Raw genomic sequence first — 15,334 nt, 5'->3', positions numbered from 1 at the left:
GCGACTGTAGCTGTTGGTTCAGGTTCCTCCGAATCACCAGTACATGTGCTGAACACGCACAACTTTATTGATACACAAGGCAGTAGCAGTAGACTGTAAAGAAGGACCACGTCCACAATGAAAGGATGCTCTGCTACAAAACGCGGATGCTCGAGTTGTATTTTTTTTTTTTCATATGTCAAAAATAGCCACTTCTCACTCAAACCAATAGCTCGACGAAGGCGTCACCGCACAGTGTCCTCGGTGAGTCTTAAGCGGCGATGTTCGATTGTGCTCCTCATGTCCTACGCCGCCGGACTTGAATCGGCAGGTGGGTCACTACCTTGACCGGCGGTCTTTCCTGTTCTTGTCCAGGCTTTTGTCCATTGTCTTTTCACTGTCCCCTCTGCATTTGGGGCAGTACCACTTGCCCTTCGGCTTATAGGTCAGGCCAACGCAGGAGAAATGGAACCACTCGATGGGGCACTGGTCGTTGTCGCAGCCGATCATCTCGCCGTAAGACACCTGCTCGCACAAACAGTAGGTGGGCTCGTTTGGGTCGATGGCGAAATCCACCGGCGAGGCGTCCCGCTCCTGCTTGGACTTGCGCTTCTTCTTCTTGGCCGACTTGGACTTCTTCTCTCTGGGAAGCGGGAGGGGCGGATCCTCGGCGGCGTCGTCCGCCGCGGAGCCGTTGGCCGACGGGTGGTTCGAGTCTCGGCTCTCGCTGTTGCGCTGGCGCCGCGGGCGGCGGGCCAAGGCGCGTTCGGGGGCAGCGGCGGACACGGGTGCGACGGCGGTCTCCTGGATGTTAGCGCGCCGCTCCGTCGCCACGTGTTCGGGATCGCAGGGCTCCTGGAGGCACAGGGAATGGGAGTCCATCTGGCGGGAGCGGTTCTCCACCAGCTCGGTCATCTGGGTCACCACGTGGATCTTCTCGTCGCCCAGCTCCTGGCTGACGATGAGTGCCCGTTGCAGCTGGACTTGCAGCCGCTTTCTCTGAGCGCCATCCTGCTCTGCCTTGTACCTCTCAAATACTTCGTCCACCTCTTTCAGCACTTCTGCAAATACGAAGACAAATCACGTTACATCGCACGTGTAAACGTGGTCAAGGGAATTGCAGCCGAACAGTGCGTCGCCTGTTAGGTTTTCATTTTTGTTTTTTTAATGTAAACAACCCGCTTTGCTCTTCCCCCACCTAAAGTGACTAATGTGGTCACGTGACGGGGGGCGGGGCATGGAGCAGCAGCTCTTTGGCTGCTGAAAACGCACTCACTTGCCTCATTTTACGGATCACCGCTACCAAGCTGTCAACGTACCGATTTTACCATCACGTTTTGTTAGCTTCTGCGGTAAATTTGACGCCGAACGTCGTCAATTAACCACACGGACTACCGCGGGTAGCGAAAAACGTCGGAATGCCTGCGTTTGGTTGTTGGCGTGAACGCGGAAACAAATGTTCATCTTTTCCAAGGGAGTTTGGTGCGAGGGAGCGAGGCTGCGTTGACGTAAATGGGGAAACGAGGCAGCCGCCTGCCTGCAGCCCGCCAACGCCGCACAAACTATCGTCAACACGCATCGGCATCTCGTTACCTTGATACTTTGCGTCGATTTCCCGTAGCACGGAAACATTTCTTTGTATGTCCAATGGCAGGGACTCCACGCATTCCAGATAATCTTCCACGTAGTTGGCCAGTTGCTGCGACTTGTCAGCATTCGGGTAGTGGTGGCCTAACATGGTCGCGACGATGCATTGAGGCGAGGTGCAAATAGTTGCGATTCGATACAAACGTCGGACGACTTGGCGAGCTCGTAAGGGCAGTTCCAGGCAGCAGTTCACTTCAAACAAAACTGCCACCAGGGCGCATGCGTGAGTATTTTCCTTTTACGGCGTTGGACGGTTTCTCGCACTCCAAGTCGTCATCAGAGGCGGTGCCGGTGGGCTGTGCAGCGTCGCCATTGGTCGAGAGGAGCCCTCATTAACATAGTGTTTTCCTGGGAAGTCGGGCCAATAAGATTTAAGTCATATTATTTTTTTATTGGCCAGACGAAAAAAGACGACACATTTTGAACACATTTTAAAACGAATCACCACTTTGTAATTTCTTGAAGCACGCGCTTAGTTTAAGTCTGAGGTGTCCGCAAGAGGTCGCTGTGATGTCAGTTTCGCAGTTTTTAAAGTACAGTAGGCCTGAACGGTCGACGCGTATAAGATAAGAAATCCTTTATTAGTCTCGCAATGGAGAAATTCCCAATTCACAGCAGCAAAGTTATGAAAGGAAGAAGTAGAAGAACAAAATATAGGAGCTGCTGGAAAGGCAGCCACTCTAACGGCGCCTTCTTGAAGTCAAAATAACAAAATAACACAACAACCCATGAGACACAGACAGTCGTGCAATCTTAATCACTTTTCCTGCATACACATTGTTGTTTGAAGCAGTTATAGATGAAAGAGGTGGACGGTATACAGGTATACCTTTTTTGAGAATAAAGACATATTGTATAAATAACGACCTATATTTTCTACATTAAAAAATACCGGTATTCGTTGAGACGACTCATATTTGAAAGAAAAATATCATACGTTTTCGAGATGAGAATTTGTATTTTCGTATTTTTCGATAATAGTCGCAACTTGCATTAACGTGTTGTACATTTTTTAGAAAACTATTTTGAAATGTATATCAAAACCAACTAAGTCGTACATTTTGAGTGAAAGTTGTATATTTGAGCTCGTCCGTCACCTCGAAAACAATTGGCTTTTATGTCAAATAGATAACTTCAGTGTGATTATATCGCGTCTATGATCTCGTTGTTTTATTTATTTACTTTTTTGACCGTCTTTATATAATCGCTTTGATATATTAGCAGCTGGCTCTCTGCAATTATTGTTCTCGTCTGTTGTTTGTGTCGTCGATGCAGTTTCCTTTTCAATGAGGCGCAATCATGACCTCTTCCCTAACTGAATGCTGCAAGTTTCGTTTCCCGAACATTTACCGTACCGCACAACCTATTCGCACTGACCTTTTCTGGGAGCACTTTTCAAAATAAGATATATGTGGCAGACGTTTAACATTTAACAAGTTCGACTTGATCTGGAATAATTCAAGCCAAATAAACTATGTATTTGCCAAACAGGGGACGTCTCAAATTAGTCATGAATTCGAATATCAAGCAATAACAATTTCAAAGGTATAATTTATTTTGACTTTGTTGATGCGCTTCCGGTCATTGCGCATGTTCTTATAAACTGCTTTATTCGTCGTACCACCAAATTTACATTCCGTCTGTCGTCGTTTTGGGAAATCATCAAGCCGCACCTGTCGCTATGAAAACTGCACTTATAATCCTTTTTTGCTGTGTTTTTTCAGGTAATTCTCTTCATGAACACATTTGAAAGACTCGTTGTTGCTCTGAAAAAAATATTTATTCGTGGTGTGCGCCGGTTTCGTTCTCCTTTTACGTGTAATTCGTGACGTACGTACTAAAAACTGCTTGAACGGCTTTTCAAATAGGAAATATAGACTCCAAAAGTTTGGATGTATGTTATTTAAAAAAAACAAAACTAAAACCTGTTTGGGTTTACCAAAAATACGCGGTGGACTTTTGAATTTGGGCGAACGCGACGTTATCAGGCCAGTTTGACCCAAAAGTCACTTGGGTCTCGCTGACATTTTTTTTTTAATTGTCCCTCTTATTAATTTTTAATTTACATTTGTATGCATAGTCAGGTTGTGGGTCTTCGGTTTGTTTGTTATTGATACGTTTGTTATCAGGAATATTATGTAATTATGACGTTTTAAGGCTACGAACGACGTGTGAACAGCCAGTCAAGACTGCTAAAACTACAATTATGCCGAAACTCAGTTTTAAGCCGAGTATAACCCACGCCCCCCTCCCTTCTTCTACTGTATTTTCTTTTGAAGCACTGTCATTAGAGCATGATGGAAAAACCCCAGTGACCGTCAGTCCCGCTGAAGAATTCTTTCCGAAAAGTGAACCAGACCCAACTGTCAAACCGACCACGGCGCCCGCCAAACCGACCACGGCGCCCGCCAAACCGACCACGCCGCCCGCCAAGCCGACCACGGCGCCCGCCAAACCGACCACGCCGCCCGCCAAGCCGACCACGCCGCCCGCCAAACCGACCACGGCGCCCGCCAAACCGACCACGGCGCCCGCCAAGCCGACCACGCCGCCCGCCAAACCGACCACGCCGCCCACCAAACCGACCACGCCGCCCGCCAATGCCACGACCGATCCTGTCCCCACACCAACCAACGCTTCCATCACCAGTACCACCGTGGCGCCTCCCGCCACGACTCCAGCCAAACCCACTCCACCTGCCGATTTGAGCACGGGAGACTACCGGCTCATGAAGGGCAAAGCCGTTTGCTTGATGGCCCATGTGGCCTTGCAGGTCCGACTTGTGACACCAGAGGTACTTTTTTTTTAAAATCTCAATCTTGTATAAAGAATCTGACATTTTGTGTTTTTAAAGTGGAACGGATTAATGGCAAATCTGTTACTTTAATTGGGGAAAGCAGATTTGAGATACAGCAACAAAGTATATATATATATGTATTCCATTCCCAGCCAGCTTTATTTGTAATTACCCTGTGTCCCTTTTCCAGGCCAGAGGAACATTCATCGTGCAGCCCAACAAGACTCGAGCCATTGGGGAGTGTCAGGAGAACAAGGCCAATCTCACGCTGGTCTTCCAGGAGGGTTTCATCACCTTCATGTTCAACAAGGTTCTCTTCTCTCAAAGATGGCAGATATAGTCCCACTCTGTACTTGGTAGTGGAGTAGAAGTTAATAAAGAAAAGAAGACAAGTAGAAAGTTAATTAACCTCAACCTCGCAATGCAATTATATTCATTTTGCATTTACCGTATATTTGAATACAGATAGAGTTACTGTACGTACAAGCGGCTAAATTGGGTTCGCTGCTGTCTTTACTTTTTTGCTGTGTGTCTTTAGTGTGTTGTTTGCATCTTGGTGTGAAGAACTGTACTTGCTATAAGATAAAAAAACCTTTATTAGTCTCGCAATGGAGAAATTCCCGATTCACAGCAGCAAAGTAATGAAAGGAAGAAGTAGAAGAACAAAATATAGGAGCTGCTGGAAAGGCAGCCACTCACGCGGCGCCATTTTGAAGTCAAAATAACAAAAGTAACACAACACAACACATAGGTCACAGACAGTCGTGCAATCTTCACCACTTTTCTGCATATACTTTGTTGTCTGAAGCAGTTATAGATGAAAGAGGAGAGGTTCAAAGTGTCCTTTCCCAACAGTTGGTCCTCTTATTCTGTATGTTTCAAACACACACAAAACAAAATACAGGGGAAGAGATTCTAGAAAAAAATCCCATAAGAAATCGCAATATTGCGGGAACGCAACTAGATTATTTTCCAACACCGTTCAGTCCCGTGTGAAAAGGACAAATTGGAAAACGATATATCTCAGCATGACTTAGATTTGTTCTTGGTTTTAGTGTTTGGTGCTTTCAACAGTCTTTTATTACCGATTTGTTTTACTGTTTATTGTATATGTTAAATTGCTCCATGTACAGCACTTTGTATGCAGCGATGGCTGTTTGAAAGTGCGCGATAAATACAGGTGACTTGACTTTTTAAAAAAGGACTAATTCAACTACTTCTTCCAAAAAAAATCATAATCAAATTTGTTTGTCTTGACTTCCCAGCACTGGCTTTGGCCACTAGAGATCATGTGATTTTTTTTTTTCTGCTTCCCCCATCTGCAAGCTGCCACAGGAGAGAAAAATCATTTGAAAGAGGAAGTCGACTTGACGAGCCTGTTTCTGTGTCAGTCACAGCATGTGATACGGCGCACTCGGTGCCTCAACCGCACAACCACCGTGAATGACCCAAACCGATTTGCTGACTTGGCAAATAAAAAGGTCCAATGTGTCTTTAAATAAAAAAGTGTTTTATTTCCTCAGAGCACCACCGAAAACATCGCCTACGTTGACACATTGATGTTCAGCCTCGCCTACCCCTTGAGCAACGGTAAGGCCGCTTTTTGCACAATCCTCTTGCAAGTTACTTTTTTTTTTTTAAATACACCAATTAGCACTTGCTTTGTTATGTACTTCAGCATCTTGGTGATGAAGTGCTGCATCCGTAAGTGAAAATAACCCCCCCCCCCAACCCCCCTTTGGGGTCTCAGAGATTCTACAAGTCTCCAGTGGCATTACAAAAATGTCTCAAAATCGTTGCAAGTGGGGGGGGAAATGTTTCTGAGTTGGGAAGACGGAGTTGCACTGAAGTACCCACTTTGGTGCAACACCCTCGCCCCACCCACTGTCACCACGGTAACGATAACCTGACAACCATGCGTGGTTGTTAACTGTAATTTTCTACGCCTTGTGTGTATTTTGACGGAAGCATGTCGGACAGCTTTTACCAAGAGACTTTGGAACGTTTTAAAACTGAAAAAAGAAACCGCACAATTTAATGTGTCCATTTATTTCCAGTCAGCGGACACTACGCCGCCACCAACCACTCGCTGCGCGCCTTCCCTGCAAAGATCGGCCACTCGTATTCGTGCCGGAGCGAATCCGTCTACATGGGGAATGGCCTGTATCTGGATGTCAAGGATGACCGGATGCAGGGCTTCAATCTGACCAAGAGCGATGAATTTGGCGTCAGTAAGTACCCCGGAAACACCCCCCCCCCCACCCCCGCCCCATTTTGTTTTCGGGTCGTTGACGTACATGTAACATGCGGCACCGGTTTCAGCCGACCACTGTGTGGCCGACCAGCCCGATTACAGCGTGGCCATCGGTGTGGGCGTCACTTTGCTGGTGCTGGTCTTGGTGGTGTTGGCGGTCTATTTGCTGGGCCGCAAGAGGAGGACGGATGGCTACCAGTCACTGTGAGGACCTCCCCCAAGGCAGGGCGGTTCTTGGCCAACCCAACGCTGCCACCCATCCCCGTGTAAAATCCTTGTCCGGTCCCCTACGCGCTTCCAATTACTCAAGGTCGCGGTCTGTTCTTCATCCAGGGTGTAGCTTACCATTGCAACTGCTAGAAGGTTAGCATTCAATTCCCAGAACCTGAATAGAGCAAGAGACCACCCGCAGTCACAAAAATGCCACGATTGAGGTGATCCAGAGTGTAGAGATTGGGCAACCCTTACCAATTGGCCTCGGCACTTCCCAAAATTCAGTTTTGGTGTCTTAGCAAAAATGTTAGCATATCAACTGTTCCCAGCTTAGAATTTGATCAGTTCTCATCAGAGCTTAGCTCTAGAATACAGGGGGAGATGGCAAACGGTACCAAGATGTCTCATTGAATCATGCTGTGCTCTTTTTTTTTTTTTTTCTCTCTTTGCCTCTCATGTTGCCGGTAAGCTTCACTGGAGCCGCTGTGTATGTTTTACAGAATTGCGCTGTTTGTTGTTTTTAAAGAATCACGCCATGCCTGTGTTTCCTCGAGTGCTTTTGAAGCCAGAAGCCAGTTGCTGCCTGGGGCGTTGTGTCGTATCAGTTATTTCATATTGACTTGTTTTTTCATTTCACTTCGTTTTAATTTGTTATTTCAAGCGGGTTAATTATTGAAATTGTTTCGAAAAATGCTTCATTTTAGTTTAGTTTTAATGATGTTTTTTTTTAACAGAGTATTTGTTGGGTGCAATATTTTAAAAAAGTGTCACTCAGAATTGCGTAATCAAATAAATTACAATTCTTAAACAACTGTTTGACCGTCAATCTTCTTTACGGACGTACAGAACCACCAAAATAAATTCCAATGAACTTGGGACGTTATGTCAAATATAAATAAAAACTGAATACAAATGACTTGCAAATCATGTTCAACCCATATTTAATTCAATACATTACAGAGACAAGATATTTCATGTTCAAACTGATGATTGCCATGAATTTAATGCCTGACACGTTCCAAGAAGGCTGCGACAGGTGGCAAAAAAACTTGTGGAATGCTCATCAAACACCCGTTTGGGACACCCCACAGGTGAATACTGGGGACAGATGGGAGACAGGAGTGGCTTGAAAAAGGAGCTTCCCCGAATTGCTCAGTCACTCGCAAGCAAAAATGGGGCGAGGTTCACCTCTTTGGGAACAACTGCCTGAGAAAACAGTCCAGCAGTTTCAGGTCAATGTTCCTCAATTGCAAGGAATTGAGGGATTCCGTCCTCTACGGTCCAGAATATCGCCAAAGGGTTCCGAGAATCTGGAGAAAGCACGGCATGGAAGTAGCGAGGCCAGAAAAACCGATATCCCTCAGGCGACACTGCATTAAAAAAAAAAAAAAAAAAGACATCACTGAGTCAAGGGGTTCGGGAACACTTGAGAAAAACCAACGTCACTCGATCCAGTTGGGCGCGACATTCGTAAGGGCAACTTCAAACTCTGGCATGCAAAGCAAGAGCCACTTATCGGCAACGCTCAGAAATGCCGCCAGCTTCTCTGGGCCCGAGCTCGCCTAAGAAGAGGAAAAAATGTTAAGATATCCTTTATTTGTCTCACAGTGGGGAAATTTACAGTCTACAGCAGCAAGATTGGGTAGAAAGAAGAAAAACAAAGTCTTCGCATTCACAAAATGAATGTTCTCTGGTCTGACGTGTCCACATTTCAGATTCTTTTGGAACACTGGTCATTGTGGTTTCCAAAGAGGAAAAAAAAGTAAAAAGTGACGAAAAATAGTCAAAAACGTATGAAGTGAAAACATGGCAACATAGGACAGCTTTGTGGATGGATGGATATTTTTTTAACAAACGTTTCATGATGTCGGTAAAAATGTACGCAAACTCCGTTTGTTCCGACGGTTTCCGCTGCCTTTGAAGGTGATCCCCGTGACGTCATGTGACGTAAAGCGCAATGACGCATCGGAGTGACTTTCGGGGATGATTGGAGTGCGCGGCAAAAGAAGTGAAACCCAAAACAAAACGACGCGAAACATGTGGCCGAGGTACTGCTGAGCAAACGGGGTACGTCACCCGCCCCTCGCCGCCCGCTCTTCGCTCGCCTTTTACAGAGGTGTGTCAAACCCGCCCGACTTTTTAACCGCATTAAGGCGCCTTATTTCAAATAGTCCGTTTGTGCTAAGTAGCCGCTCGTTAGCATGCTAGCCGCAGCTGGTTGCCGGTCAACGCGAGCCGGTGTTTGGCCGTCTCTGGCTCACGGTTGGTTTCGCGTACTCCTGCGATACGTTACAATACGACGTTACGACGTCGGAGTTGTTACTTTCCATTTGAAAGCGAGGCAGCGTGGCACCGGTGTCAATGGATCTCCAAATGCTAACGTTAGCCTAGCCTATTTTGTATGCGTGTGTGTGTGAGCCTGAGCATTTTAGGTAAGAGTGCCCCGCCCACCCACGAGCAACGCATGTCCCCAGTTTGTTTTTAATGGAAAAAAAATAAATTTCATATGCACACATAAACTCGACAGCGTGTAAACGTATACATGACACTTTCGGAATGACATGCGAATTTTTTAATGATTAATTTCAACTCCCCGATGTTGCCGTTTCAAGGAATACTTTTGTGCCGTGGATCCCCGCACATTCGCGGCTGGGCGCCCGCGTTTTCACGTGTTCGCAGATTTTTTTTTTAATTTATTCATTCGTTCTCCAAACCACATAATCAATATAAAATTGTATTTATTTGTTTTGGGGAGCCAACCAGTCTTTATATATATATTGTGTGTGTGTGTGTGGCCTTCCTCGTCGAGATGTTTTTGAGGGGTATTTGCCAAATATAAAGTGTTCCACGTCATCAATAGTCGAGCTCACCGATTTTGAAAAATAATCTCAATTGTTTTGTGTCCCTCAATATTGCCTTCAATAGGCAGTTAATTTTTTTCGTATTCTTTCCCCATTTTTGCAGTCAAACGGAAGCAATAAATGAATCTGCATTGGATTTTGTATCAGTTGTGTGTGTCACATTCAATACTGCAGGCGAAGGATACCACAGAGGACAAAATGGGTCTGCACTCATCCCAGAAGAAGCATTTTCCCCTACGGGGGATCGACGGCGTCGTTCAGCTCTTCGACGCCGAGCTCCGCAAGTCGGAGCCGGACCTGGCCCTCCTCTCCCTGGTCCTGGGTTTCGTGGAGCACTTCCTGGCCGTGAACCGCGTGGTGCCCGTCAACGTGCCCGGCGTACGTTTCGAGCCGCTGGAGCCCGACTGCCCCAACTCGTGTTTCCCCACCGTGGAGCTGGGCATGATTTCGGCGCTGTACGAGCGTTTCACGGCGCAGATCCGCGGGGCCGTGGACCTGTCCCAGTACAGGAGGACGCCGGCCGGCTCCAGTCGAGAGCTGGTGAAGAAGGTGTCGGATGTCATTTGGAACAGTCTCAGTCGCTCTTACTTTAAAGACCGTGCCCACATTCAATCTCTCTTCAGCCTCATCACCGGTAAGTCGGACTTGGCTGTGTGGATGTAAAATCAAATCTCTTGAGCCGACTGAGCATGAGCGGGCACAAAACCCCGCCCCAAAAAAATCAACAAATGTTTGTCAATTTAAGCAGATTCTTTTTTTTTTCTCATCTTGACAAACTGCGATGTCTTTTCCCCAAGGGACCAAACTGGACAGCTCGGGTGTGGCCTTTGCGGTGGTGGCGGCCTGCCAGGTCCTGGCCCTGAAGGACGTGCACCTGGCTCTGTCCGAAGACCACGCCTGGGTCATCTTCGGCAAGAGCGGCGAGGAGACGGCCGAGGTCACCTGGCACGGCAAGGGCAACGAAGACCGACGAGGGCAGACGGTCGCGGCGGGAGTCAACGAGAAGGTGAAGCCCAAAGCCACCCGCCGTAGGTGAAAAAGCACAAATAAAAGGGTTGCTTTGGCGCCACCTCGCTGGCAAACGACTACCTGAAGTGAGTTGAGGAGTGTCATTGAGACAAAATTCGTGCTCCGGTCATCCATTTGAAACCTTTTTAGGCTGCGTCAATTCGGCTGAATGATTCAATCTAATTGCACCCCCCCCCCACCCGCCCCCACACCATCATTATTGCGATTGCTTTTGAACATGGGATTATTCCTCCTGCACTATTTATTTTTTTTTTTTAAACAAATGCAGGAAATCACATCTTGCTGAAAATGGCCTTGGCCTCCAATGCAATATGCCGATGCGAAATGGAATTGCGCGTGCCTCGTTTCGCAGATTGTCTCGAGGTTACCGTTTGAGCGTTTGTGTGTTTGTGTCTGCTTCAGAGTTGGCTCTACCTCAAAGGTTCCTACATGAAATGTGACCGCAGCATGGAGGTGGCCTTCATGGTGTGCGCCATCAACCCCTCGCTGGACCTGCACACTGACAGCTCGGAGCTGCTGCAGCTTCAGCAGGTGACGGCTCACAATCTCGAAACCGGCCGGCCCCTCCGTGCGTCCCTTTTTCCCGTCGGCCGCCGTTGGTTTCTGCTGCGGGTGATGGCGTTTCTTGCTATCTGGATTTTAAAGGGGAAATATTCTGGAAGGCTGGCCGTTCGCTCTTTATCCTCAGCCTGTATTTTGACCTAAATATGCCAGAGACACCTGCGGATGGTTTGAAAATGTGGCTTGTTTTCATATTCGGTGTGCGTGCGGGTGAGCCATATTTGCAAGAATGGTGACGAAAAAAACCCCCATCTTCTCTACGCAGAAACTTTTGTGGCTACTGTATGAACGAGGTGACCTGGACAGGTGAGTGTGCTGAAGTTGGAGAGGTGAAAAGGAGTCAGCGCGGAGTGGGGATCCCTCAAAGTCTGCTTTGCCTTGCCGCAGGTATCCGATGGCGATGGGGACTCTGGCGGACCTGGAAGACCAGGATCCGATACCAGGCAAGGAGAGCCCGCTGGAAATCCACCTCAAGGTAAAGGACGCCCTTTTTCCTCCCAGAGTTTTCGGGACCCTGTGAACAGAATCCAAATGCGTACTGTTGATCGGGCTCTGTCGACTCCTCTTTGAGCCAATCTTGCCATCGGATGTGCCCCGGAGTTGTGTTCCGTTGTCCGTCTACGGTCTACGTTGCTTGTGTTCCGCGTGCGGCTTCAAGCGTTGGAGCGCCGCCGCGTAGATGCTCCTTAGCCCGAGCATTAGACAAGCGTCCTGAAAGCGCGGCTGACTTTTTCCTCATCTGTCTGTCCCCTCAGGCCGTGTGTTCGGCCCAGAACCATTACAACAACGAGCACATCTACCCCTACATGTACTTGGCCGGCTTCCACTACAGGCACAGGAACGTGCGGGACGCGCTGAGGGCCTGGGCCGACGCCGCCCGCGTCATGCAGGAGTAAGTTGCTTGACGTTGCCTTGGCGTGGCACCAGAGGGCGGCAAAGACTTAGTTGTCGTCGATTTGGAGGCTGAAGGTGCTGGGGGGGGGCTTCTATGCTCCAATCGCCACATGGCTTTCTTTTCGTTTTTAATCACAGCGCCCGCATTCTCCGCAAAACGCTGTCTCCCCCCCCCCTCGCTAAAATTAGACCAACGGGCGGATTCAACTTCCTGGTCATTGTTCTGTAGGTTCAGCTGCTTCCTCTCGAGCCTGTTGGGGCTTCTTTTCTTTTGCTGCAGCAAATAGGAACGTCGTCATCCCCCAATCCATCATCTCAAATTCTCTAACCAGGCTTGGCCAACTTTTTGGGCTCCACCAAATAATTTGCAGTCAATGTTTTATCACCTAAAAAGGAGCATGCCCGCATGGAACGTGCCTTTCCACCTCCCCCCTGTTTTTATTTATTTTGGATTCATGGCATTTAGAAGCGTTCATGATAGTTAGTCACATCCGGCCAATTAGTCAACGTTCAGTTGATTTGCCCAATGTCTTTTTTTTTTTTTTAATTTAATTTTATTTCAGGGGGGAGAAAAAAAGCTGCAATTTATCGATGGCATTGACAAAGTATGGCAATCAGCATGACATCAGAAGACAACGATAATGACATTCAAACATTTGCCGCCAGAAAGAAATTGGCAAATCTTTGCTGATTTTTCATTTTGTTGTAAGGTTATTACGGTGAACAAAAGCTTGTGAAATTACAAAAATTGAAAAATCATTTTCGTTAATGGGGGGGGGGGGAGAAATTAAGTGGTTTTAAAAATAAAGATAACTGAAAGTACATTTTAAGTTGATAGAAGTAACGAGAGTGAAAATGTTTATTAAATTGTACTTGCGAATTGTACTCAAATACTTGGTGACCTTTTCTTTAATCTTCCATTCTTCAAATACGCCGTAGAATGTGTGTAGAAGCGGTCAAAAACTAATCCCAAATTAAAATAAAACCTTTCCAAAAAGCCAGCTCCTTATGACCCTGCTCTGTGGCAAAGCGAAACAAATATATGAATGTGAATATTCCAAAAATGTATTGATTGTTTGTTGTAATTTTATTCTGACAAGTATCGGAGTCGGCTGGGGGGGAAAAAATCCATACCCGTCGGGTCTTTGTAGTTTGTTTTTCTTGCCTTTGGGGTTCATAAGGGTGTCCGTGAGCGGCTCCCCGAAAGTTTGAGAAGGCCTCATCTAAAAATTGCCCTGTCGTCGCAGCTACAACTACTTCCGCGAGGACGAGGAGATCTACAAAGAGTTCTTTGACATCGCCAACGACGTCATTCCCACTCTGCTCAAGGAGACGGCCGCCCCCGCCGAGAGTCCCTCAGAAGGTGGCGATGCGACGGAAGCGGTATGAGGGCAGGCCCACTTGTCAGTCACTCCTGTGGGGGGAAAAAAAAATCTCCAATCTTGACGTGATTTATTTTTTGGGCGGGGGGTGTAGGAGCAGCAGCAACCTCAGCAGCAGCAGCAGGCAGCTTTCTCGGCACTGCAGGAGCCCGAATGCTTCGCCCACCTGCTGTGCTTTTACGACGGCATCTGCAAGTGGGAGGAGGGCAGCCCCACGCCGGTGCTGCACGTGGGCTGGGCCACCTACCTGGTCCAGTCCCTGAGCCGCTTCGAGGCGCAGGTGAGTGACTGGCCATATCTTGAAATCTCAGCCGGGAGCTGACTCGCCCTCATTTTTTTTTTGTGGGTGTCGTTTGTTAACGTCGGTTCCTTTCCACTCCGCTCAAGGTGCGTCAGAAAGTGTCCATCATCACCAAAGAGCCCGAGTGCCAGGACGAGGACGACGCGTCCAGCGAGGACCCGTGGGAGGGCCGCAGGCGAGGCCCCCGCAGGGAGTCCAAGCTGGAGGAGCAGAACTCTCCCCTGGCCGCCGCGCCCGCCTCCCCGACCTCGCTGGCCGCCCCCAAGAAAGCCGGCGAGGGCGACGCCGGCCGCCGCCGCCGCTTGGAGGGTCAGCCCAAGTCCCCCGACGGCGGGGCGTGCTCCCCGACGCCGCCTCGCCCCGCCGCCCCCGTCGTGGCCTTCCAGAGCGAGAAGATGAAGGGCATGAAGGAGCTGCTGCGCGCCGCCAAGGTGAACTCCAGCGCCATCAAGCTGCAGCTCACCGCCCAGTCTCAGGTCCAGATGAAGAGGCAGAAGAGCACGCCGCCGGGTGATTACTCCATGTCCTTCATGAAGAGGCAGCGCAAGTCGCTCTAGGACCATTTTGACCGCCGGCCGCGCCCTCTCCACGTTCCTTGCGCTCAAACGTCCTCCCGCTGCCGTCATGTTGTGTCACTATCTGAAAGCATGACCGTGACCGAGAAGAATACAGTTGTGTGCAAATTGTCCCCCCCCCCCTCAGGACATCCCAAAAGGGTTGAAGAGCATTTCTATCCATGCACCATTTGCAAAAAAAAAAACACGCAGCCACAACTCCCTGCAGCTTTTGTGACAACCCAGTCGAAAGCCAGCTCCTTCCCTGTACACAAAGATTGTCACACAGTTGAGATGCATCACTTCACATTACTTTTCCACACCAACGTACTGTTTTCCTATTAGACAGGGCTTTGGAGCCATCTTGTGGCATCACAAAGAGCACAAAAAAAAACCCTGCTGCCGATTACAATAGCTTAACTGTTGAACCGTTTCATATCAGACCTCGTGTCAACAAAGCGATTCCCAGTTCACGTTGCCTCATCGGGACACGTCGACAAGACCGCGAGCCGAGAAAGTCAAGTTAGTATAGTTACTGTGTAACATTGTCCACTTCCGTGTTAAGGATAGCTTCTTTCTTGCTAGCTCGATGTTGCCTTATTTGCTATTTTTCTTTTTTTTCTTTTTTAGACTGGGCCTTGTAGTTTGGACTTGGCCCACTATCATGATTTAGACAAAAAGCCCGCAAAGCGCTGTCAGCACAGAACCGTGTGAAACGGTTGTCCAATGTTGCGTTCGCTTGTGGTCTTTGTTTTTGTATCTGAGAGTAATAAAGACAAAGAAGTGGAGGCTGATTGTCCTTGTTTCCGTACTTTCTTTCAAATTCATTTTGGACTGGTGTCATGTTTCGGTTTGTGACCAA

General features: G+C 48.0%; 3 protein-coding genes across 5 annotated transcripts; 2 read left to right on the top strand and 1 right to left on the bottom strand.

Annotated features, from left to right (window-relative positions):
• Nucleotides 1–46: 46 nt before the first annotated feature.
• On the bottom strand, nt 47–1,839 carry ing2 (inhibitor of growth family, member 2). The gene is made up of 2 exons (XM_086105390.1): nt 1,573–1,839; nt 47–1,040 (listed from the first exon to the last, which is right to left on the bottom strand). The coding sequence occupies exons 1-2, from the start codon at nt 1,715–1,717 to the stop codon at nt 319–321; spliced, it is 867 nt and encodes a 288-aa protein (XP_085961516.1). The 5' UTR covers nt 1,718–1,839; the 3' UTR covers nt 47–318.
• Nucleotides 1,840–3,209: 1,370 nt separating this feature from the next.
• Nucleotides 3,210–7,702, top strand: LOC147209450 (lysosome-associated membrane glycoprotein 1-like). Its single transcript, XM_086105389.1, has 6 exons — nt 3,210–3,350; nt 3,906–4,420; nt 4,614–4,733; nt 5,947–6,013; nt 6,481–6,654; nt 6,746–7,702. Exons 1-6 carry the CDS (start codon nt 3,308–3,310, stop codon nt 6,883–6,885), a joined length of 1,059 nt encoding a protein of 352 aa, XP_085961515.1. The 5' UTR covers nt 3,210–3,307; the 3' UTR covers nt 6,886–7,702.
• A 1,162-nt stretch (nt 7,703–8,864) lies between these two features.
• Nucleotides 8,865–15,266, top strand: men1 (multiple endocrine neoplasia I). 3 transcript variants are annotated; one of them, XM_086105384.1, is made up of 10 exons: nt 8,865–9,006; nt 9,926–10,385; nt 10,549–10,757; nt 11,183–11,311; nt 11,607–11,647; nt 11,729–11,816; nt 12,097–12,233; nt 13,483–13,618; nt 13,712–13,897; nt 14,005–15,266. In XM_086105384.1, exons 2-10 carry the CDS (start codon nt 9,950–9,952, stop codon nt 14,473–14,475), a joined length of 1,833 nt encoding a protein of 610 aa, XP_085961510.1. In that variant the 5' UTR covers nt 8,865–9,006; nt 9,926–9,949; the 3' UTR covers nt 14,476–15,266. The 3 variants fall into 3 exon arrangements, with proteins under 3 accessions (XP_085961510.1, XP_085961512.1, XP_085961511.1); XM_086105386.1 differs by having other exon boundaries at nt 9,899–10,385; XM_086105385.1 differs by having other exon boundaries at nt 8,867–8,957.
• The last annotated feature ends 68 nt before the right edge of the window (nt 15,267–15,334 follow it).

The sequence above is a fragment of the Hippocampus guttulatus genome, chromosome 2 (assembly GCF_054856545.1).
Source record: "Hippocampus guttulatus isolate MCC_2025c chromosome 2, RoL_Hgut_1.0, whole genome shotgun sequence".
Lineage (NCBI taxonomy): Eukaryota > Metazoa > Chordata > Actinopteri > Syngnathiformes > Syngnathidae > Hippocampus > Hippocampus guttulatus.
This window is presented reverse-complemented; position numbering and strand designations above follow the sequence as displayed.